General features: G+C 43.5%; 1 protein-coding gene across 2 annotated transcripts in view; it reads left to right on the top strand.

Moving 5' to 3' along the window:
- The first annotated feature begins 742 nt into the window (after positions 1–742).
- The window catches only part of LOC139535534 (ras association domain-containing protein 5-like), a 67,308-nt gene continuing 43,734 nt past the window's right edge, over positions 743–24,316 (top strand). The window contains exon 1 of one of the 2 annotated variants that reach the window (XM_071335027.1): positions 743–1,636. In XM_071335027.1, coding sequence (XP_071191128.1) covers positions 790–1,636 — 847 coding nt within the window. In that variant the 5' untranslated portion in view covers positions 743–789. The remainder of the gene's footprint in view (positions 1,637–24,316) is intronic. The other variant, XM_071335025.1, reaches the window with a different exon arrangement.

Below are 24,316 nucleotides of genomic sequence, written 5' to 3' on the forward strand. Positions count from 1 at the left end.
AGTAATATAGTGTTGTAGTAGTGATTTAATCTTATTTAGCCTAAACTGTCGTAGTAGGCCTACTGTAATAGTAGTAGGAGGCCAGTAGACGCTGTAGTAGTAGTTTATTTCCTGGTTAGTCTAAACTGCTCACTTGGGTTCAAATACTATTTCAAATATCTAAATTACTTTCACATACATTCAAGTAAATATTCAGATGTATTGTACTTGAAAAGACAAGTAGTTTAATATTTTAATATATTCAGAAATACACTTGGAAAGTATTTGAAAATACTCAAATACATTGACTCAAATAGACTCCCATGTATTTAACCCAGGTATTTGCAAAATAGTAGCCTATTTGAAATAAGTATTTGACTTAGTATTTTCTATTTTACTATTCGATTTTTACAAATAACAATTCAAATACTCAAATAAAAGTAATTGTTTTGGGCTGTATTTCAAAAAATATTCAAATACACAGACAAAAGTATTTAAAATACAAGGTACTCAAATACGAACTCAGGTCTGCTACATTGTCATGCAATTCTGTAACAGTAGGCCTAGAAGTAGGTTAGTAGTAGTAGTTTAATCCCTGGTTAGCCTCATGCCAAATCAGAAATCACCGATTAATCCCTGGATTAGGCGCGCGGCCGCTTTAAGAGTGCTCGTGCCTCTCTAGCCGGTGGCATTTAAACGTTTATAGATTCATCGTATCGTAGGCGTCACACTGGCTGCATGCGTGCCTTGGCTGGTGCTTCCATTTAGAGTTTACATTCACCGCACACACTCACTCACATACACAGAGCCATGGCTTCAGTAAGAGTGGTAGGACCAGGACAACATCGCCCGGCTCCCGACCACCAGCTAGTCTTTCATAAACTAAAGGCCACCGGGAGGAATAAAATAACGTTACCGTGGAAATCCTCCGTGGAGATCATCCTCGGGAAGAGCTCCGTGACGCGGGAGTGCGGTTCGGTTTCGGCTGTATCAGCAGTCACAGGATCCCCACTAAACCCGTCCCTGACCCCGAGACAACAAGGAGCCGCAGCCGGGGTAAGGTGTGAGGCTCAGCCGGGGCTGGTGCCACGTAGTTCAGACAGAGAGAGCGACAGCAGCAGCCATGCCTGTGGGGACACCGAGGGAGACACGACAGCGGCGAGGGAGGACACTGGTCAAATCGGACGGAGCGGCAACGGGAATGACTCAACCCGTGATCGAAGGAGTTCCCTGAAGATCCTCACAAATGTTATGTCAAGCACATCAGCTAACACACAGATGACAGATGTCAAGTGTGACAGATCAAGCGCGCCAACAAACGGACACATGGTAGCACACTCACATCAGGACCGTCTGGTCAGAAGGCGCGCATCCCACAGCCCCCATGGTCAGACCACCGGGCTGGTGACCAAAGGGGACACCGGGGGACCGCCGCTGGAGCGGTTGACACAGGGAAGGACAGGGGTCGTTAAACTCGCGCGCACAGAATCCCACCGAAGGGAGGTCTGGTCAATATTTGGCTCCCAGGAACAGGAGGACGCGCGCGTGCGGTCGGAGACAGGAGAGGGACACAAGTTTTGGACCAGAACCGTGACTCAGGACTGGTGCGACGTCTGTAACCAGCGGATCAGTGCTCAGCAGGCTCTCAAGTGTAAAAGTAAGTAGGCTAGCCTCTAGGCTAGGACAGTAGAAGACAAATAAATTCCCAGGTCTGCCAGAGGAAGATTTGCCATCTGTTGCTTTACTACCAGATGATAGAGATGGTTTGTGGTTGATTGCTTTTCCGTTACCTATAGCATAATTGCTTTGACGGGTTGCTGTGACGTCATGGTTTGGCGTTGAGGCTTGGATATCGACCTCATTCCAAGGTGGATGCTGCTGGCTCTTGTTGTGACCGGTTTAATGTTAAGGGCACTGTCAGGCCAGGACTAGAATAGCAATTGGTCACACTTTATTTGGATAGTCTGGATAGCCCATCTGTAGATGCTCTACAGATGGTCATACTATCAACAAACTAGGCTATATTTTGATAAACAACTGCTTGCTTTAAGGTTAGGATTATGAAAAGGGTTAAGTTTAGGGTTAGGATAAGGGCTAGGGACAGGGATAGTAAATAGTTGAAATGTTACTGAGAGTCTGTAGAGCATCTTACATATGTACACTTCTGAGAGAGAGAGAAAATGTGTGTGTGTGTGTGTATGTATGAGAGAGTGCGTTAGTGTGACTCTGCCAAGCATTCAGAGCTGCAGCCAGCAGCCTCCTATGGAAACCTAATTATCTTGTCCTCCCAGCCTCGTCTCTCTGTCCCCCTCTCCTCCTCCAGCCTCCCTCGCCTCTGTGTCACAGCCAGATTTGCAAGCACAGCTTTTGGATTGTTTATTTCACTTTTGTTTCTTATCTATTTTGCTTGGTTTGGCGATGTAAACATATTTCTCCCATGCCAATAAAGCCCATTAAAGCGAGAGAGATGCAGAGAGAGAGAGCAACATGATGGGAGCGAACAAAGTTAGTTTAGGGAGTTAACAGTGTTTCGTATGTGTGTGCATAATATTAATGGCCTACTGCAGTGAACGTGTCAGTACTGTTACTGTAGGACATCTGCCATTGTCACATCTGTACGGGGGTATTTTTGGTCACAGTTATCTTGTCACGTGTGACTGCTCTGGAGGGTAGGGGTGGCATGTGTGTGCCCATGCCTTCATAGTGTGTGTGTGTTTTAACAGGAGGGGTAAACAGACATGGCTCAGGTGTCATCTGCCCTACATTTAGTCTTACTGTAGACTACTCTATCACAACTGTTCTCTCACACATAACCTCACACACTACTTTCTGCTCTAGATCCACAATGCAACAACAATCCGCCACTGACTCTTCCATGACCACCTCCACTCTTTCTCTGTCCTATGAAGGCCCTATGTAGGCTCTATGTAGGTGCTATGTCAGCATGCTCCAATGACATAATTGGGTTGTCCTACAGGGTGCATAGAGGAGAGAACAGGTCATCGATTAGAATGATATAACACACACCTGCACTGTTCTGGGCTGCAGAGGGTTAGACCAAGCAAGCGTGTTTGACCTGGCACTTTCTGTGGTGTGTGTGTGTGTGTGTGTGTGTGTGTGTGTGTGTGTGTGTGTGTGTGTGTGTGTGTGTGTGTGTGCGTGCGTGCTGAGCTGGCAGTGTGTCAGCAGCCCTCTGTCATGGGGAGCTGCGACTGCAGAGGACTTCGATATAAACGAGGGAGGGGGGGTGGGGGTAGAGCGAGCGAGCGAGAAGATGAATTGGATGGGATGAAGACTGGAAAGAGGGAAGAGCTGAGCAGAGTGAAAAGAGCTGGAGGAAGAAAGGAGGAGAAGTGTTGATGAGGAGAAAGGAAACAAAGGGGAGAGAGCGAGGGAATAGGGCGAGCGCGAGGGAATAGGGCGAGAGCGAGGGAATAGGGCGAGAGCGAGAAAGGATAGTTAGAGTCGAGGACAAAATGGGAGGGAGGGAGGAGAGGGGGAGAAAATAATAGAGAGAGAGGGAGGAGGGAGAGTAAAAGAGCGGAAGAGTGGATGAGGGATAGAGGAATGAGAAGGGGAGAGAGAGAGAGAGAGAGAGAGCCCAGTACTGCAGTGCTCTCTGATTTAATGTGCTATCAACAGGAGCTGACTGGAGCGAGACCAGGGACACGCTATAGCTACTGATCAACACTCTAGCAACTCTGAGTGTTATGTGTGGAGTTGTTGACAGTGCTTTATTCTAGATCCATATAGTGCAATTGTTTATAATCTCCATAACACGCAGGTTATAATCTCATAGAGCAGTTTGGGCTAGACACACTAATCCCTCTTTATGTATTCATCTTGTGTGTGTGTGTGTGTGTGTGTGTGTGTACAGTTTCTTACTTTAACCATCCTTAGTCTTCAACTGAAGCCACACAAAATGCATTATCAATGGACAGGAACAATGGAGTGGGAGGAGTTCTTGGCTAGGGAACAAGGGTTGAATGGTGTGTTTGGGGGTATTTGTAGTGGTAATGAACTTGGCCCCTCAAACTAAAAAAATATTATGGCTGGGTCTTTAGGTCAGTGTAGTTTCACACACACACACACACACACACACACACACACACACACACACACACACACACACACACACACACACACACACACACACACACACACACACACACACACACACACACACACACACACACACACACACACACACACACACACAGCTAATAACAGGGAACTGTGGCTGAGACTTTCATAACCATAAACAACCATCGTTCTCTCTCTTTTCTCACTCTAATTTATCTCAAGTGTTCCGTCTTTGTTGGTATTGTTAAATACATAGCCTATATAAATTAACCCTCTGTTTAGTCCCCTTGGAAGAGCACTTCCTGGGAATCATATGGCCTGCAGTACAATTCTCATCCTTAGTTCTGTGTTCCAACAGACTTCTCCCCATCTTTACAACCATTGAACCAAATGTTTTGACCATGACAGTTTACAATATAAGGTAACGCCAGTTAATTTAGTCTCCTGAACTTGTTCAACAGCCACACCATTCACGACTAGATTCAGCTGAGGTCTAGAATTAGGGAATGATTTGTACCAAATACAATGCTCTTAGTTTTAGAGATGTTCAGGACCAGTTTATTACTGGCCACCCATTCCAAAACAGACTGCAACTCTTTTGTTAAGGGTTTTAGTGACTTCATTAGCTGTGGTTGCTGATGCGTACATGGTTGAATAATCAGCATACATGGACACACATGCTTTGTTTAATGCCAGTGGCAGGTCATTGATAAAAATAGAAAAAAGTAGAGGGCCTCGAGAGCTGCCCTGCAGTATACCACACTTTACATGTTTGACATTAGAGAAGCTTCCATTTAACCTTTTCACGAGTGTTCCAAATATTTCTAACGGTCGCCCCAGTGTGAGTTGTTTTATGCACGTGATGTCAGAATGCACTCACTGTTCCAAAATGTGATTGTTACGCAACAGAACAGTTCATTATTTTCCAACAAGTTTTATTTTCTAACAGTTTGAATTGTGGTTCCACCTCCTCATTAATTCACATAGAAGTAGCCCCTTTCACTGTTGCCAATTTATGTTTGAGGCTTTACTGAGCCATACAAACGTCTCTCTTTGATGAGAGTTCAAGCACTTCCCAGTGATTCCGCAAATCAAGTATGCAGACATTTGCACAGTCTTGCACAAACCTTTTCCCCCTGACACATTTTTTGGCTGGCACTCGCATTGCCTTCATTGTTGTTTTCCTTACAAATAATAATTTTGGACAAAGTGCCTTATTTTCTGCATAATGTGTTTACTGTTTCATTCACATGTTTTCAAGTATTGGTGACAAATCATGCATTCCGATTGTTGAATAGATGATGTGTTTAAAATACTTTTCTGAAGGTTGTACTGATTACGATGAGCTAATGCTAAGCTATTTGCCAGGTATGTGTGGAGCCATGTTTGTTGACATTATACAATGCATTCTGGGTGTCACAAATGTCTGTCAGACTAAAGATGTTATAACAAAATGAAGTGAAGGAATGGTTCACTCAACTTTCGAGTAGTGAATGATCGTAGACGAAAGACCCCTTCAACATGCAAACAGACCAAACTCATCTTGTCTTCTTTAGTTATCTTTGGTTGGTGCGCAAGAAATACCCATCGTCGGATTACTTTTGATTTTTAGAAAAATTTAATTATTTAGATCAAATCTAATTTTATTGGTCACATACACATGTTTAGCAGATGGTATTGCGGGTGAGCTGAAAATCGGAGCTGTTTGGAGTGTGCCTATGGGCGATGTGCTATAGCTTGACAGTGCCAGTGGGAAGGCTGCTGTTACACAATCTGTAATAACGCAGGTCGTTTACCAGTCTGTGCACACTCTGCGTGAAGGAGGGCAAGTCATGCTCCAGTTTGTGATGATGTGATGAATTGTAAATAGTAATTGCTATTAGCTAATTCATATTGTGCTTTCTGTCAGCCGAGAGTTAGCTAAATATGACCTGTGTTACTTCAATCTTTCCTCAGTTAGAGCTAGGACTAATTTAGCCTACATTTTCCGGTTTGGATTATTGTGTTATGCTGTCTCTACTTCTGTGAATGTCTGAACATTCCATCTAAAAATAAACTGGTCACATTCAGGACATAACTTTGTAAGGAAAGTGTTTGTTTCTGTGAAAAAACAGTGTGGCCAGCTCAAACGCTGACTGTTGCGTCAATCATAACTGGACGTTCAAAATAAACGTTCTAATCATAACGGTTTGAGTGTACGCTGCAGGAAATACTGTAGATTGATCACACCTGTTTGTTGGTATGTGTCAAAGGGTTAAAGAAAACCCTCTGAGTTTTATTAGATAGATGGCTCTGAATGCTTAATATGGCAGAGGTTGAAAAGCCATAGCACATATGTTTTCTCAACAACAGGTTATGGTCAATAATATCAAAGGCTGCGCTGAAATCTAACAGTACAGCTCCCACAATCTTCTTATTATCAATTTCTTTCAACCAATCATCAGTCATTTGTGTCAGTGCAGTACATGTTGAGTGCCCTTCTCTATAAGCATGCTGAAAGTCTGCTGTTAATTTGTTTACAGAGAAGTAGCATTGTATTTCAAATAAAATGTTATTGGTCACATATACATATTTAGCAGATGTTATTGAGGGTGGGGTGAAATGCTTGTGTTCCTAGCTCCAACAGTGCAGTAGTATCTAACAATTTACAACAATACACATATCTAAAAGTAAAAGAATGCACTTAAGAATTATATAAATATTAGGGCGAGAAATGTCAGAGTTGCATTGACTAAAATACAGTAGAATAGAATACAGTATATACTATGATCCTTAACTAGCCTCACAAAGCACTTCATGATGACAGAAGTGAGTGCTACGGGGCGACAGTCATTTAGTTCAGTTACCTTTGCTTTCCTGGGTACAGGAACAATGGTGGACATCTTGAAGCAAGTGGGGACAGCAGATTGGGATAGGGAGAGATTGAATATGTCCGTAAACACTCCAGCTAGCTGGTCTGCACATGCTCTGAGGACGCGGCTAGGGATGCTGTCTGGGCCGGCAGCCTTGCGCGGGTTAACACGCTTAAATGTCTTACTCACGTCGGCCATGGAGGACGAGAGCCCACAGTCCTTGGGAGCGGGCCACATCGGTGGCACTGTGCCATCCTCAAAGCAAGCGAAGAAGGTGTTTAGCTTGTCCCGGGAGCAAAATGTCGGTGGCTGGTTTTCCCTTTTGTAATCCGTGATTGTCTGTAGACCCTGCCACATACATCTCGTGCCTGAGCCGTTGAATTGCGACTCCACTTTGTCTCTGTACTGACGTTTTGCCTGTATGATTGCCTTACAGAGAGAATAACTACACTGTTTGTATTCAACCATATTCCCAGTCACCTTGCCATTGTTAAATGCATTGGTTCGAGTTTTCAGTTTTGCCTTGAATGCTGCCACCTATCCACGGTTTCTGGTTTGGGTAGGTTTTAATAGTCACAGTGGGAACAACATCCCCTATACACTTCCTGATGAACTCAGTCACTGTGTCTGTGTGTAACAGTTTTCCTTCCGTCCCTCTCCTCACCCCTACCTGGCCTCAAACCAGGGAGTGTCTGCACACATCAACAACTGCCTCCCACGAAGCATCGTTACCTATCGCTCCACAAAAGCTGCGGCCCTTGAAGAGCAACGTCTCAGAGCGAGTGTCGTCACTGATTGAAATGCTATTAGCGCGCACTTTGCTAACTAGCTAGCCATTTCACACCGGTTACACGTGTATACGTCAATGTTATTCTCAGAGGCTACCCGGAACATATCCCAGTCTGCGTGATCAAAACATTCTTGAAGCATGGATTCTGATTGGTCAGACCAGCGTTGAATAAACCTTAGCATGGGTACTTCCTGTTTGAGTTTCTGCCTATAGGAAGGGAGGAGAAAAATGGAGTCGTGATCTGATTTGCCGAAGAGAGGGCGTGGGAGGGCCTTGTAGACATCCCGAATGGGGGAGTAGCAGTGGTCAGGTGTTTTTCCAGTACTACAGTCAATGTGTTGATATAACTTTGGTAGCTTTTCCTCAAATTTGCTTTGTTAAAATCCCCAGCTACAATAAATGTGGCCTCAGGATATGTGGTTTCCAGTTTGCATAAAGTTCAGTGTAGTTCCTTGAGGGCCGTCGTGGTATCGGCTTGAGGGGGAATGTACACGGCTGTGACTATAACCGAAGAGATTTATTTCACAATCACACCATGAGTGGTTAATCATGAAACATACACCACCACCTTTCTTCTTCGAGGAGAGTTCTTTATTCCTGTCTGAGCGATGTACTGAGAACCCAGCTGGCTGTATGGACGGGGACAGTAAATCCGGAGAGAGCCATGATTCTGTGAAACAGTGTATGTTACAGTCACTGATGTCTCTTTGGAAGGAGATCCTCGCCCTGAGCTTGTCTACTTTATTGTCCAGTTTTGGAATGGACATTAGCGAGTAATATACTTGGAAGCGGTGGATGGTGTGCACGCCTCCTGAGTCGGACTAGAAATCCACTCCGAATACCTCTTCTCCGCCGGCAGCGTCTTAGAGTAGCCTCTTGGATAAGTTTAATTGCCCTGGGGGGTACGAACAAAGAATCCAATTCGGGGAAAGTTGTATTCCTGATCGTAATGCTGGTGAGTTACCGCCGTTCTGATATCCAAAAGTTCTTTCCGACTGTATGTAATAACATAAATAAACGTTCTGCGCTAATGTAAGAAATAACACACAAAAAACTAAATACTGCAATGTTGCTTAGGAGCCAGAAGCAGAGTTGCCATGTATGTTGGCGGCATTTCTTTCTGATTTGGTCTAACACCATTTTTCCCAACAGTTTGCGAAGAGCTGGCAGCAAGATGATAGGTCTGCTGATAGAACCAGTAAAGACCGCTTTACCATTCTTGGGTAGCAGAATGACTTTGGCTTCCCTCCAGGCCTGAGGACGAACTTTATTTTAGGCTCAGCTTAAATATATGACAGATAGGAGTAGCTATAGTCCGCTACAATCCTCAGTAGCTCTCCATCTAAGTTGTCAATGCCAGGAGGTGTGTCATTATTGATCGAGAACAATCATTTTTCCACCTCTCACACACTAACTACAAAAATATAAAATTCAAACTTGCAATGTTTTTCTTTCATTATTAGTTTTTTTTATACATGAGCACGATGGCTCACTATTCGTTGTTGGCATATCCTGCCTAAGTTTGCCCACTTTGCCAATGAGGTAATCATTAAAAGAATTGGCAACATCAAATGGTTTTGTGATGAATAAGCCATCTGATTCGATGAAAGATGGAGTTGAATTTGTCTTTCTGCCCATAATTTCATTTAAAGTACTCCAAAGTTAGCTATATTGTGATCACTGCATCCAATGGGTACGGATACAGCTTTAGAACAAAGTTCTACAGTATTAGTAAAAATGTGATCAATACATGTGGATGATCTTTTTCCTGTAGTGTTTGTAAACACCCTGGTAGATTGATTAATTACCTGAACCAGATTACAGGCACTGGTTACAGGAAGAAGCTTCCTCTTGAGCGGACAGCTTGATGAAAACCTGTCAATATTCAGGTCCCCAAGAAAGTAGATCTCTCTGTTTACATCACATGCACTATCAAGAATTTCACGCATATTATTTAGATACTGACTGTTAGCACTTGGTGGCCTATAGCAATATATACCCCAAAAGAAAAGGCTTTAGATGTGAACCTGCAACCACAACACTTCAATAACACTTGACATAAGATCTTCTTTAACCATTACAGGGATATGGCTCTGAATATTTATATACAGTATATACAGCCACACCTCCCCATAAGCATTCCTGTCTCTTCTATAGATGTTATATCCTTGTATAGCTACAGTGGCATGCGAAAGTATTCACCCCCCATGGCATTTTTCCTATTTTGTTGCCTTACAACCTGGAATTAAAATATATTTTTTTGGGGGGGTTGTATCATTTGATTTACACAACATGCCTACTTACTTTGAAGATGCAACATTTTTTTATTTATTGTGAAACAAACAAGAAATAAGACAAAAAAACTGAACTTGAGCATGCATAACTCTTTACCCCCCCCAAGTCAATACTTTGTAGAGCCACCTTTTGCAGCATTTACACCTGCAAGTCTCTTGGGGTATGTCTCTATAAGCTTAGCACATCTAGCCACTGGGATTTTTGCCCATTCTTCAAGGCCAAACTGCTCCAGCTCCTTCAAGTTGGATGTGTTCCGCTGGTCTACAGCAATCTTTAAGTCATACCACAGATTCTCAATTGGATTGAGCTCTGGGTTTTGACTAGGCCATTCCAAGACATTTACATGTTTCCCCTTAAACCACTCAAGTGTTGCTTTAGCAGTATGCATAGCACTATGTCATTGTCCTGCTGGAAGGTGAACCTCCATCCAAGTCTCAAATCTCTGGAAGACTGAAACAGGTTTCCCTCTAGAATATCCCTGTATTTAGCGCCATCCATCATTACTTAAATTCTGACCAGTTTCCCAGTCCCAGCCAATGAAAAACATCCCCACAGCATGATGCTGCCACCACCATGCTTCACTGTGGGATGGTGTTCTCGGGTGATGAGAGGTGTTGGGTTTGCGCCAGACATAGCATTTTCCTTGATAGCCAAAAAGCTACATTTGAGTCTCATCTCACCAGTGTACCTTCCATATGTTTGGGGAGTCTCCCACATGCCTTTTGGTGAACACCAAACGTGTTTGCTTATTTTTTCTTTAAGTAATGGCTTTTTTCTGGCCACTCTTCCGTAAGCCGTACACTTCACAGAGCTGGGCTTTAAAGTGGTCCTATGGACAGATACTCCAATCTCCGCTGTGGAACTTTGCGGCTCCTTCAGGGTTATCTTTGGTCTCTTTGTTGCCCTCCTTGCCTGGGTGAATACTTTTGCAAGGCACTGTACTGCTGTATCATCAAATTAATTATGTAAGTGAGTCTCAGAAATGGCTAATATATGAATGTTATCTGATGTTAGCAAGATATTGATTTCGTGAACCTTATACTTGACTACTATCGGCCTGGGCCTGTCACCAGGGCCGGTGGTGGGTTTTCCAGTCCTGTGTGTGCGCTCCACCTCAATCTTCCTGTGGTCCATCTTCAATTTCTCAGAGGTCATTTGACTCACTTTGTCCTCAGACTCCGTCCAGGTCTCATGTGGAGATTCTGCAATTGCGTCCACAACCATGTTATTCCGCCTTGATTGTGCCTCGAGATAATCTGATTCCTCTGTCAGTATCATGGAGTCACATACAGAACTGATGTCCTCTCTCAATGACTTACAGATTGCTGTCATCTTGCCATTTTCCTGTTTAAACTCATCGTCCTGACCCTGGGAGAACTGCAAACTGTTCTTCAGGTCCTGGACTTCTCTGGTCAGGTCTTCCATTCTTTTATTAGTTGACTCCACCAGTGTTTAGACAAAACACTTGAAGCTATTTTCTTGTTCTAACAATTACTTCTATAACTGTTTGTTTGTTTCAAAGATCCTCCACCTTTGATAGAGAGACACCACTGTCCTCAACGGTACTCCCGCTGGCTTTGGTCTTTGTCATGGTAACAACGTAGGTTACACTGTTACTCCTCGCAGTCCCAGACAGGGCAGGTCGCAAGGAAGATTGAAAAAGACAACAAGGGTAGCTAGCTAATAACCAAACTTTTTCAATAGAATTTTCAAAACTTCCCAAAAAACCAAACTGAGCTCTCCCTCGTTTCGAGTTCAACAGGAAGTGGTGATGTTATCCATGGCAGACAGACAGACAACTATAATACTTAGAGCAGACATCCAGTCTAAAAGGCTGGTGACAGACAGAGACCTATAAGACCTATGACAGACATTAAACATCTCATTATGTCTGTCTCTACGACACTAATCTGGCTAGTTTAGGATCACTCCTCTCCCCCGCTATCCTCACTGGCTTTCCTTTCGCTCTTCCCCCTTTTCCTCTCCCTATTTCCTTCTCCTTTCCTCTCCATCTCCATTTTCTCTCTCCACTTCCTCTAGTCTTTCTCTTTCTCTATCCCATCTTCTCTCTGTCTGTATATCTCTTCGCTCCCTCTCTCTGTTATGTTATAGTGACTGCAGTGGGTTGTTAATCCCAGATGAGGCAGCTTCTGCCAGGCGATTAAGACTGGGAGAGCAGTCAGACGTCAGATGAAGTTTTAATTGAAGGTTTCTGAGGTCGCTGTCATAGAACTACACATACAGTACCAGTCAAAAGTTTGGACACACCTACTCATTCATTCAAGGGTTTTTCTTTAATTTTACTATTTTCTACATTGTAGAATAATAGTGAAGACCTCAAAACTATGAAATAACACATATGGAATCATGTATTAAGCAAAAAAGTCTTAAACAAATCAAAATATAGTTTATATTTTGGATTCTTCAAAGTAGCCACTCTTTGCCTTGAAGACAGCTTTGCACACTCTTGGTATTCTCTCAACCAGCTTCATTTGGAATGTTTTTCCGACAGTCTTGAGTTCCCACATGTGCTGAGCACTTGTTGGCTGCTTTTCCTTCACTCTGCGGTCCAACTCATCCCTAACCATCTCAATTGGGTTGAGGTCTGGTGATTGTGGAGGCCAGGTCATTTGACGCAGCACTCCATCACTCTCCTTCTTGGTAAAATAGCCCTTACACAGCCTGGATGTGTGTTTTGGGTGATTGTCCTGTTGAAAAACAAATGATAGTCCCACTAAGAGCAAACCAGATGGGATGGCTTATCGCTGTGGTAGCTATGCTGGTTAAGTGTGCCTTGTATTCTTAATAAATCACAGACAGTGTCACCAGCAAACCATCCCCATACCATCACACCTCCTCCTTTATTAGTGGTTTCTTTGCAGCAATTCGACCATGAAGGCCTGATTCATGCAGTCTCCTCTGAACAGTTGCTTGAACTCTGAAGATTTATTTGGGCTGCAATTTGAGGTGCAGTTAACTCTAATGAACATGTCCTCTGCAGCAGAGATAACTCTAGGTGTTCCTTTCCAGTGGCGGTCCTCATTAGAGCCAGTTTCATCATAGCACTTGATGGTTTTTGTGACTGCACTTGAGGAAACATTCAAAGTTCTTGAAATTTTCCACATTGACTGACCTTCAAGTCTTAAAGTAATGATGGACTGTCGTTTCTCTTTGCTTATATGAGCTGTTCTTGTCATAATATGGACTTAGTATTTTACCAAATAGGGCTATCTTCTGTTATACCACCCCTACCTTGTCACAACACAACTGATTTTGCTCGAACGCATTAAGAAGGAAATCAATTGCACAAATTAACTTTTAACAAGGCACACCTGTTAATTGAAATGCATTCCAGATGACCACCTCATGAAGCTGGTTGAGAGTGCCAAGAGTGTGAAAAGCTGTCATCAAGGCAAAGGGTGGCTACTTTGAAAAATCTCAAATATATTTTGATTTGTTTAACACCTTTTTGGTTACTACATGATTCCATATGTGTTTTTTCATAGTTTGGATGTCTTCACTATTATTCTACAATGTGGAAAATAGTAAAAATAAAGAACAACCCTGAGTAGGTGTGTCCAAACTTTTGACTCATACTGTATGTTTATTTGCTAAAGCTGGAGGGTGATGCAGAGCTGTCTGAAGACTAAAAGGCTGCGATCGGGTCTTTGGCTGACATGTGGGACCTCTCTGGGGTCACAGCCGAGAACAGAAAATGGCTGTTCATCCGTCTACTACAGCATGCGGTAATCAACCTTTTCCAGAGATCGTTCTCTGAACGACAGTGACTGTTAACCTAGCTTAGTTTTTTTAATCTAGTTATGTATACCTTATTCCTGCTTTTATTTCAGTTTTTTGAAGTTAGATTGTGTTGGAAATATTTAATTGTGTGTGTATTTTCTTTTTATGACCAAGTGAAAACATGTTTTTAGAAATCTTTGCAAATGTATTGAAAATGAAATACATATCTTTGGCACCTTTGGCATTGATTACAGCTATGAGTCTTTTGGGGTTATTACCTAAGAGCTTTCCACATTTGGATTGTGTAACATTTGCCCATTATTCTTGTCAGTATTCTACAAGCTCTGTCAAATTGGTTGTCAATCATTGCTCGACAACCATTTTCAGGTCATAGATTTGAAAAAACAGTACCTCGACCACTCAGGAACATTCACTGTCTTCTTGATAAGCAACTCCAGTGTAGATTTGGCCTTGTGTTTTAGGTTATTGTCCTGCTGAAAGGTGAATTCATCTCCCAGTGTCTGGTGGAAGCAGACTGAAGCAGGTTTTTTCCTCTAGGATTTTGTCTGTGCTTAGTTCCATTACATTTCTTTTTTTATCCTGAAAAACTCTCCAGTCCATAACGAGTACAAGCGTACTCATAACATGATGCAGCCACCATTATGCTTGAAAATATGGAGAGTGGTACTCAGTAATGTAATGTGTGGTATTGGATTTGCCCCTAACATAACTTTTTGTCCTGAATACAAAGTGTTAATTGCTTTGCCACATTTTTTTTGCAGTATTGATTTAATGCCTTGTTGCAAACAGGATGCATGTTTTGGAATATTTGTATTCTGTGCAGAGTTCCTTCTTTTCACTCTGTCAGTTAGGTTAGTATTGTGGAGTAACTACAATGTTGTTGATCCATCCTCACTTTGATCATATCACAGCCATTAAACTCTCTAATTGTTTTAAAATCACCATTTGTCTCATGGTGAAATCCATGTGTGGTTTCCTTCTTTTCCGGCAGCTGAGTTAGAAAGGACCCCTGTATCTTTTTTTTTACCCATCTACCAATACTGTAGGTGCCCTTCTTTGCGAGGCATTGGAAAACCTCCCTGGTCTTTGTGGTTGATTCTGTGTTTGAAGTTCACTGCTCGACTGAGGGACCTTACAGATCATCGTATGTATGAGGTACAAAGATGAGGTAGTCATACAAAAATCATGTTAAACACTATTATTGCAGTGAGTCCATTCAACTTACTATGTGACTTGTTAATCAAAGTTTTACTCCTGAACTTATGTAGGCTTGCCATAGAAAAGGGGTTAAGTACTTATTGACTCAAAACATGTCTGATTTTCATCTTTAATTCATTTGTAAAAAATATTATAAAAATTTGACATTTTGGGGTATTGTGTGTGTGGGGGGGACCTGTTTTTTTTATTTTTATCTCAGTTTAATCCATTTTAAATTCAGGCTGTAACAAAAACAAAATGTGGAAAAAGTCCATGGGGGTGAATACTTTTCTTAAGTCACTGTAACTTCCAAAATAAAGGAAACACCAACACAAAGTGTTTTAATAGTATGTTGGACCACCACAATCCAGAACAGCTTCAATGCACCTTGGCATAGATTCTACAGTGTCTGGAACTCTATTGGAGGGATGCGACACCATTCTTCCATGAGAAATTCCATCATTTGGTGTTTGTTGATGTTGGTGGAAAACGCTGTCTCAGGCGCCGCTCCAGAATCTCCCATAAGTGTTCAATTGGGTTGAGATCTGGTGACTGAGACACACACACACACACACACACACACAAAATGCTTTATTTGAATCCACCAATCAAATTTACAAAAGAATTATCCAAACATTTCAAAGGCACCTCCTTCTCAAAACGGCTAGGCTGCCCACAACAGCTGAAACAGAGCAGTACCTAGCCAATTGATTTGCTCTAGTTTTTGTCAGGCCCGCAATCTGCAAGTCTGTGTACGTGGCCGAGACTGCCAAATATCAGCGCCACCAGCTTGCGCCTACACCCGAGGCTGTCCAAGCGTGCCACGAGTGGCTGGTATTTTAAGCAGCTTGTCGGTAAAGGCCATGTAGCCATCAAATGAGCAGCCCACTTCCAAAAGGAGCACCTCCCCCTGGCCTCCACCCACAACAACAATATCTGGCGTGTTTGGCCCACAGGAAAACAAATCAACAACAACATCACACCAGCTTCCCCTTACACAACAATGTTTATTAACGTGTGCTGTTGGGGAGACTAGTCTCACAGCGCTATCAGGTCGATAAGGCGGTAATGTCTAACAATGTACAAATCCTTGTATGAACAGCAGCCATTCATAGTCCATTACGTTTGACTCATGTAGAATACAAAATGGGTCATGGTTTGCAGGGTACCAGAGTGGTAGATTATATTTTGTTGGCAGAACTTGCAGCCTTGCCTTAACAGTAAAGATGACACACACACACTTTAAACCCCCTATGCTCCTTTGAGACCCCTCTTTCAAAGTCCCTGAGATGGCTTTATTTTTTTTATTTTTTTACGTCAAATACAAACATACTGTCACAATGGCGTGTATAAGTGGCAGGGAAGTCAGGCGCAGGAGAGTCAAATAGAGTGTAGAATGGAGTACTTTAATAAAAGTCCCAGTAATCTGCTCCATAACACTCACGGGAAAAACATAAAACAAATCTGGGTACGAAGACCCGTCGCACACCTATACACAATCAACACAACACTTGACAACGAACAATCTCTGACAAAGACATAAAGGGAAACAGAGGGTTAAATACACAATAGGTAATGGATGGGATTGAAAACAGGTGTGTGGGAAGACAAGACAAAACCAATGGAAAATGAAAAATGGATCGATGATGGCTAGAAGACCGGTGACGTCGACCGCCGAACACCGCCCGGACAAGGAGAGGCAACGACTTCGGCAGAAGTCGTGACACATACACATACGAACAACAACGTAGACGCACAAACAACGACTACATCTCCTCTGCCCAGACCTGCATGCTCACATCTCCATCCCTAGTCCCTGCATTATTGTTTGCCTTAAATTGTACCAATTCGTTTTTCTCGGTCGCCCATGATGTTTCAATATTTAAATAATTTGATTTTTCTATTGTGTTAATGATGGCGGATTGATTGATTTCCAAATGTTGTATATACGTTTTATTCAAGATGAGGGATGAGAAGAGAATAGTCCATCCCATCGGGTATCTCGCTACACCTCCAATTGGTCATGTCTTGAAATATATAGACAGACGGATTAAAAGTAATTTTACATTGTAATACTTCTGACAGCCAACTTTCTAGCTCCTCCCACAACTTCCAGACTTTATAGAATTCCCCAGAAGGCATGGATTATTGAATCATTGTTAGTTTTAAACTTAAGACATCACCTGTACATTGGAGGGCCTTGGTATAGCATAACCAACGGGCTGCCTACTAAACTACCTGTTGGGGCCGGCAAAAACGGCAGTGTGGAAGATCAGGAAATATGAGATGCAGGGGACGGGGTGTACTGACACCAGAGCTGTGCTGCTGAGGCTGGTGCGGGCTCAGCTCACACTGGACCATGTATATAGGGTGCTGGGGTGTGTGGGCGTCAGGAGGGTGCTATTTTTTTCATTTTTTCATTTTTTTTTTTTCACCTTTATTTAACCAGGTAGGCTAGTTGAGAACAAGTTCTCATTTGCAACTGCGACCTGGCCAAGATAAAGCATAGCAGTGTGAACAGACAACACAGAGTTACACATGGAGTAAACAATAAACAAGTCAATAACATGGTAGAAAAAAAAGAGAATCTATATACAATGTGTGCAAAAGGCATGAGGTAGGCAATAAATCGAATAATTATAATTTAGCAGATTAACACTGGAGTGATAAATCATCAGATGATCATGTGCAAGAAGAGATACTGGTGTGCAAAAGAGCAGAAAAGTAAATAAATAAAAGCAGTATGGGGGGTGAGGTAGGTAAATTGGGTGGGTAGTTTACAGATGGACTATGTACAGCTGCAGCGATCGGTTAGCTGCTCGGATAGCAGATTTTTAAAGTTGTTGAGGGAGATAAAAGTCTCCAACTTCAGAGATTTTTGCAATTCGTTCCAGTCGCAGGCAGCAGAGAACTGGAAGGAAAGGCGTCCAAATGAGGTTTTGGCTTTAGGGATGATCAGTGAGATACACCTGCTGGAGCGCGTGTTGCGGGTGGGTGTAGCCATCGTGACCAGTGAACTGAGATAAGGCGGCACTTTACCTAGCATAGCCTTGTAGATGACCTGGAGCCAGTGGGTCTGACGACGAACATGTAGCGAGGGCCAGCCGACTAGGGCATACAGGTCGCAGTGGTGGGTCGTATAAGGTGCTTTAGTAACAAAACGAATGGCACTGTGATAAACTGCATCCAGTTTGCTGAGTAGAGTATTGGAAGCTATTTTGTAGATGACATCGCCGAAGTCGAGGATCGGTAGGATAGTCAGTTTTACTAGGGTAAGTTTGGCGGCGTGAGTGAAGGAGGCTTTGTTGCGGAATAGAAAGCCGATTCTTGATTTGATTTTGGATTGGAGATGTTTGATATGAGTCTGGAAGGAGAGTTTGCAGTCTAGCCAGACACCTAGGTACTTATAGATGTCCACATATTCTAGGTCGGAACCGTCCAGGGTGGTGTATGTACAGTGTACAGTGGACGAGAAGGGGGGCTTGGTTCTAACTTTCTAGGTCCGTTAAAATGAAGGGAAGTTTGTGCTATTAATTATGTAACTATTTGGGATTTATTGGCATGGAGTTTGCCAAAAGGCACCTAAAGACTCTCAGACCATGAGAAACAAGATTCTCTAGTCTGTAGAAACCAAGATTGAACACTTTGGTCTGAATCCTAAGCGTCACGTCTGGACGAAACCTGGCAACATCCCTACGGTGAAGCATGGTGGTGGCAGCATCATGCTGTGGGGATGTTTTTCAGGGACTGGGTGACTAGTCAGGATCGAGGCAAAGATGAAAGTAAAAAAAGTACAGAGAGATCCTTGATGAAAACCTACTCCAGAGCGCTCAGGACCTCAGACTGGGGGCGAAGGTTCACCTTCCAACGGGACAACGACCATAAGCACACAGACAAAACAAAGCAGGAGTGGCTTCGTCTCTGAATGTCATTGAGTGGCCCAGCCAGATCCTGGACTTGAACCTGATCGAACATCTCTGGAGAGACCTGAAAATAGCTGTGCAGCAACGCTCCCCGTCCAACCTGCAGAGCTTGAGAGGATCTGTAGAGAAGAATGGGAGAAACTCCCCAAATACAGGTGTGCCAAGCTTGTAGCGTCATACCCATGGAGACTCATGGCTGTAATCACTGTCAAAGGTGCTTCAACAAAGTACTGAGTAAAGGGTCTGAATACTTATGTAAATGTGATATTTCATTTTTTGTTAAATATAAATTGGAAAAAATGTATTAAAAAAAACAGTTTTTGCTTTGTCATTATGGTATATTGTGTGAAGATTGATGAGGGGAAAAAACGATTTAATACATTTTAGAATAAGGCTGTAATGTAACAAAATGTGGAAATGTTAAGGGGTCTGAATACTTCCCGAATGCACTGTATAGTTTGTATTTACAATGGTGTTTGTGATTCACTGGTTGCCCTTTTCTTGTGGCAACAGGTCACACGTCTTCCTGCTGTGATAGCACACTGACGTATTTTACCTAGTAGATATGTAAGTTTGTCTTTCAAATTATTTTTGCGTCTGTAATCTGAGAGAAATATGTGTCCCTATGGTCATACATTTAACAGGAGGTTAGGAAGTGTAGCTCAGTGTTCACCTGATTTTGTGGCCAGTGGGCACATAGTCTGTCTTCTCTCAAGAGACGGGTCTGGCTATGGCGGCCTCATAGTCAAAGCTTTCCTTAATTTTGGGTCAGGTATTCTGCCACTGTGTGCTCTTTGTTTAGGGCCAAATAACATTCCAGTTTGCTTAGTTGTTTTGGTTAGTTCTTTCTACTGTGTCAAGTAATTCTCTTTTTGATTTCTCATGATTTGGTTGGGTCTAATTATGTTGCTATCCTGGTGCTCTGTGGGGTCTGTTTGTGTTTGTGAACAGAGCCCCAGGACCAGCTTGCTGGTTTTGGCTTTGTTATGGAAGGTTTGGGAATCACTTCCTTTTTAGGTGGTTGTAGAATTTAAATGCTCTATTCTGATTAGCCTGTATCGTCGTAATTCTGCTCTGCATGCATTATTTGGTGTTTTACGTTCCACATGGAGGATGTTTTTGCAGAATTCTGCATGCAGAGTCTCAATTTGGTGTTTGTCCCATTTTGTGCATTCTTGGTTGGTGACCTCACAACCATAAAGGGCAATGGGTTCTATAACTGATTCACCTATTTTTTACCAGATCCTAATTGGGATGTCAAATTTTATGTTACTTTTGATGGCGTAGAAAGCCCTTCTTGCCTTGTCTCTCAGATCGTTCACAGCTTTGTGGAAGTTACTTATGGCGCTGATGTTTAGGCCAAGGTATGTATAGTTTTTTTGTGTGCTCTAGGCCAACCGTGTCTAGATGGCATTTCTATTTGTGGTATTGGCGACTGGACCTTTTTTGGAACACCATTATTTTTGTCTTAATGATATTTACTGTCAGGGCTCAGGTCTGGCTGAATCTGTGCAGAATATCTAGGTGCTGCTGTAGGCTCTCCTTGGTTGGGGACCGAAGCACCAGGTAACCAGCAAACAGTAGACATTTGACTTCAGATTCTAGTAGGGTGAGGCCGGGTGCTGCAGACTGTACTAGTACCCTCTCCAATTCGTTGATATACATGTTGAAGAGGGTGGGTCTCAAGCTGCATCCTTGTCTCACCACACGGCCCTGTGGAAAGAAAATAGTTTTTGTTGCCAATTTTAACAGCGCACTTGTTGTTTGTGTACATGGATTTTATAATGTTATATGTTTTTCCCCAAACACCGTTTTCCATCAATTTCTATAGCGGAGCCTTGTGCAAAATTGACTCAAAAGTATTTTTTTAAATCAACAAAGCATGAGAAGACTTTGCTTTTGTTTTGTTTGTCAAATAGGTTGTCAATTTGTCAGTTAGGTTGTACCGGGTGAATACGTGTTCTGTCGTATGGTAATTTGGTAAAAAGACAATTTTGTTATTTGCTCAGAACATTATTTTCACTGAGGTGTTGAAGTTGTTTATGGTAATGCCGGGGATTTTCCCGAGGTTGCTGTTGAGTCATATCCCACTGTAGTTATTGGGGTCAAATTTGTCTCCTTTGGGGTCATCAGTCCATGGTTCCAAATATTGGGAAAATGCCACAGCTGAGGATGATGTTAAAGAGTTTAAGTGTAACCAATTGGAATTTGTGGTCTGGATATTTAATAATTTCATTTAGGATACCATCAAAACCACAGGCCTTTTTGGGTTGGAGGGGTTTGTATTTTGTCCTGTAGTTTAATCAATGTAGTTGGATAATCCAGTGGGTTCTGGTAGTCTTTAATAGCTGATTCTAAGAGTTGTAATTGATCATCCATATGTTTTTGCTATTTGTTCTTTGTTATAGGGTCAAAATAGATTGGAGAAGTGGTTTTAGATAAATGTCTCTTCCTGTTGTTGTTTGTTAAATAAGTTCACATTTTCCCCAAAGTGGTTAGATTCTATGGAATCTTCAATTACATTGAGCTAGTTTCTGACGTGCTGTTCCTTCTTTTTCTTTCGTGTATTTCTGTGCTGTTTTAGTGTTTCACCATAGTGAAGGCGTATGCTCAGGTTTTCTTTGTCTCTGTGGATAGGTTTCTCAATTTATTTCTTAGATTTTTGCATTCTTCTTCTCTCTCTCTCTCTTGTTCTCTCTCTTGTTCTCTCTCTCTCTTGTTCTCTCTCTTGTTCTCTCTCTTGTTCTCTCTCTCTCTCTCTCTCTCTGTTGTTCTCTCTCTCTCTCTCTTGTTCTCTCTCTCTCTCTTGTTCTCTCTGTCTCCTGTTCTCTCTCTCTCTCTCTCTCTCTCTCTCTCTCTCTCTCTCTCTCTCTCTCTCTCTCTCTCTCTCTCTCTCTCTCTCTCTCTCTCTCTCTCTCTCTCTCTCTCTCTCTCTCTCTCCAGGCAGGCAGGTGTGGGGTCGGTCTCTGGTCACTGCTCCCACAGGAAAAGATGTGGAGTGACACTGCCACCGATAACACAGCATGCAGGTAGACAAGCAGGGGACATTTGAGCAGAAACAACCATCAATTAGTTAAATACAGAACGAAAACTGAAAGCAAAGAAAATAGGAGATCAACCGCCCTTCTCGTGCAGTGAGCCTGTTTATTTTGGCCTGTAGCGATGTGTGTCACTGTTGCGTTATGCCTTACAAAGCTCTTTCCGTTGGGATCTCGTTTATGGAGGTAAATCACCTTCCATACGCTACATATTCCCCTCCTATGCCCTCCCTACAGTATAACCTCTGTCCTCCCCTACCCTTCATATACCGTGTACCTTTCCTATGCTCCCTACCCTAAACCCTATGCCCTCCCCCATCTCCTACACAGTGCTGGCCTTGTCCTCAGCAGCAGCCATAGTAGTATGACTGGGGGTTTCTTTCTCAAAGTTCCGTGGACTCCAGCAGAGGAAGTAGAGTGTGTTAATATCTCTTAGCTTCCTGTACTAACATACCACTGCCACCAGCATAGCTACAAATGTCTAACATAACCCCTCCTGACCACGCTAGTCTCGTCTGAGCTGAGAGTTCAACATTGGGCCAGCCAGGCAGGAAGATATTTTCAAAGTGTGTGCAGGTCGGTTGTATGTGTCAGTCATAGAGAAGTTGCTGACTCTGAGCTTTCAATTCACCCCTTCATGATTAAAAAAAAAAAAAAGTTTTATTTAGACTTTATTTAACTAGGCAAGTCAGTTAAGAACAAATTCTTATTTTACAATGACGGCCTATCCCGGCCAAACCCTCCCCTAACCCAGACGACAGTGTGCCAATTGTGCGCCACCCTATGGGACTCCCGATCACGGTCGGTTGCGATACAGCCCGGGATCAAACCAGGGTCTGTAGTGACGCCTCTAGCACTGAGATGCAGTGCATTACACCGCTGCACCACTCGGGGGCCTCATAAAATGATGAGTGTATGGCATGCATGGTTAGGGTTGAGCCAGGGAGCTAGTGTTAGGGTTAGGGTTGAGCCAGGGAACTAGTGTTAGGGTTAGGGTTGAGCCAGGGTGTGAACATGGAGCTAGTGTTAGGGTTAGGGTTGAGTCAGGGTGGACATGGAGCTAGTGTTAGGGTTAGGGTTGAGTCAGGGTGGACATGGAGCTAGTGTTAGGGTTAGGGTTGAGTCAGGGTGGACATGGAGCTAGTGTTAGGGTTAGGGTTGAGTCAGGGTGGACATGGAGCTAGTGTTAGGGTTAGGGTTGAGTCAGGGTGGACATGGAGCTAGTGTTAGGGTTAGGGTTGAGCCAGGGTGGACATGGAGCTAGTGTTAGGGTTAGGGTTGAGCCAGGGTGGACATGGAGCTAGTGTTAGGGTTAGGGTTGAGCCAGGGTGGACATGGAGCTAGTGTTAGGGTTAGGGTTGAGCCAGGGTGGACATGGAGCTAGTGTTAGGGTTAGGGTTGAGCCAGGGTGGACATGGAGCTAGTGTTAGGGTTAGGGTTGAGCCAGGGTGGACATGGAGCTAGTGTTAGGGTTAGGGTTGAGTCAGGGTGGACATGGAGCTAGTGTTAGGGTTAGGGTTGAGCCAGGGTGGACATGGAGCTAGTGTTAGGGTTAGGGTTGAGCCAGGGTGGACATGGAGCTAGTGTTAGGGTTAGGGTTGAGCCAGGGTGGACATGGAGCTAGTGTTAGGGTTAGGGTTGAGCCAGGGTGGACATGGAGCTAGTGTTAGGGTTAGGGTTGAGCCAGGGTGGACATGGAGCTAGTGTTAGGGTTAGGGTTGAGCCAGGGTGGACATGGAGCTAGTGTTAGGGTTAGGGTTGAGCCAGGGTGGACATGGAGCTAGTGTTAGGGTTAGGGTTGAGCCAGGGTGGACATGGAGCTAGTGTTAGGGTTAGGGTTGAGCCAGGGTGGACATGGAGCTAGTGTTAGGGTTAGGGTTGAGTCAGGGTGGACATGGAGCTAGTGTTAGGGTTAGGGTTGAGCCAGGGTGGACATGGAGCTAGTGTTAGGGTTAGGGTTGAGCCAGGGTGGACATGGAGCTAGTGTTAGGGTTAGGGTTGAGCCAGGGTGGACATGGAGCTAGTGTTAGGGTTAGGGTTGAGTCAGGGTGGACATGGAGCTAGTGTTAGGGTTAGGGTTGAGCCAGGGTGGACATGGAGCTAGTGTTAGGGTTAGGGTTGAGCCAGGGTGGACATGGAGCTAGTGTTAGGGTTAGGGTTGAGCCAGGGTGGACATGGAGCTAGTGTTAGGGTTAGGGTTGAGTCAGGGTGGACATGGAGCTAGTGTTAGGGTTAGGGTTGAGCCAGGGTGGACATGGAGCTAGTGTTAGGGTTAGGGTTGAGCCAGGGTGGACATGGAGCTAGTGTTAGGGTTAGGGTTGAGCCAGGGTGGACATGGAGCTAGTGTTAGGGTTAGGGTTGAGTCAGGGTGGACATGGAGCTAGTGTTAGGGTTAGG

This window comes from Salvelinus alpinus, chromosome 12, assembly GCF_045679555.1.
Source record: "Salvelinus alpinus chromosome 12, SLU_Salpinus.1, whole genome shotgun sequence".
NCBI classification, from domain to species: Eukaryota; Metazoa; Chordata; class Actinopteri; order Salmoniformes; family Salmonidae; genus Salvelinus; species Salvelinus alpinus.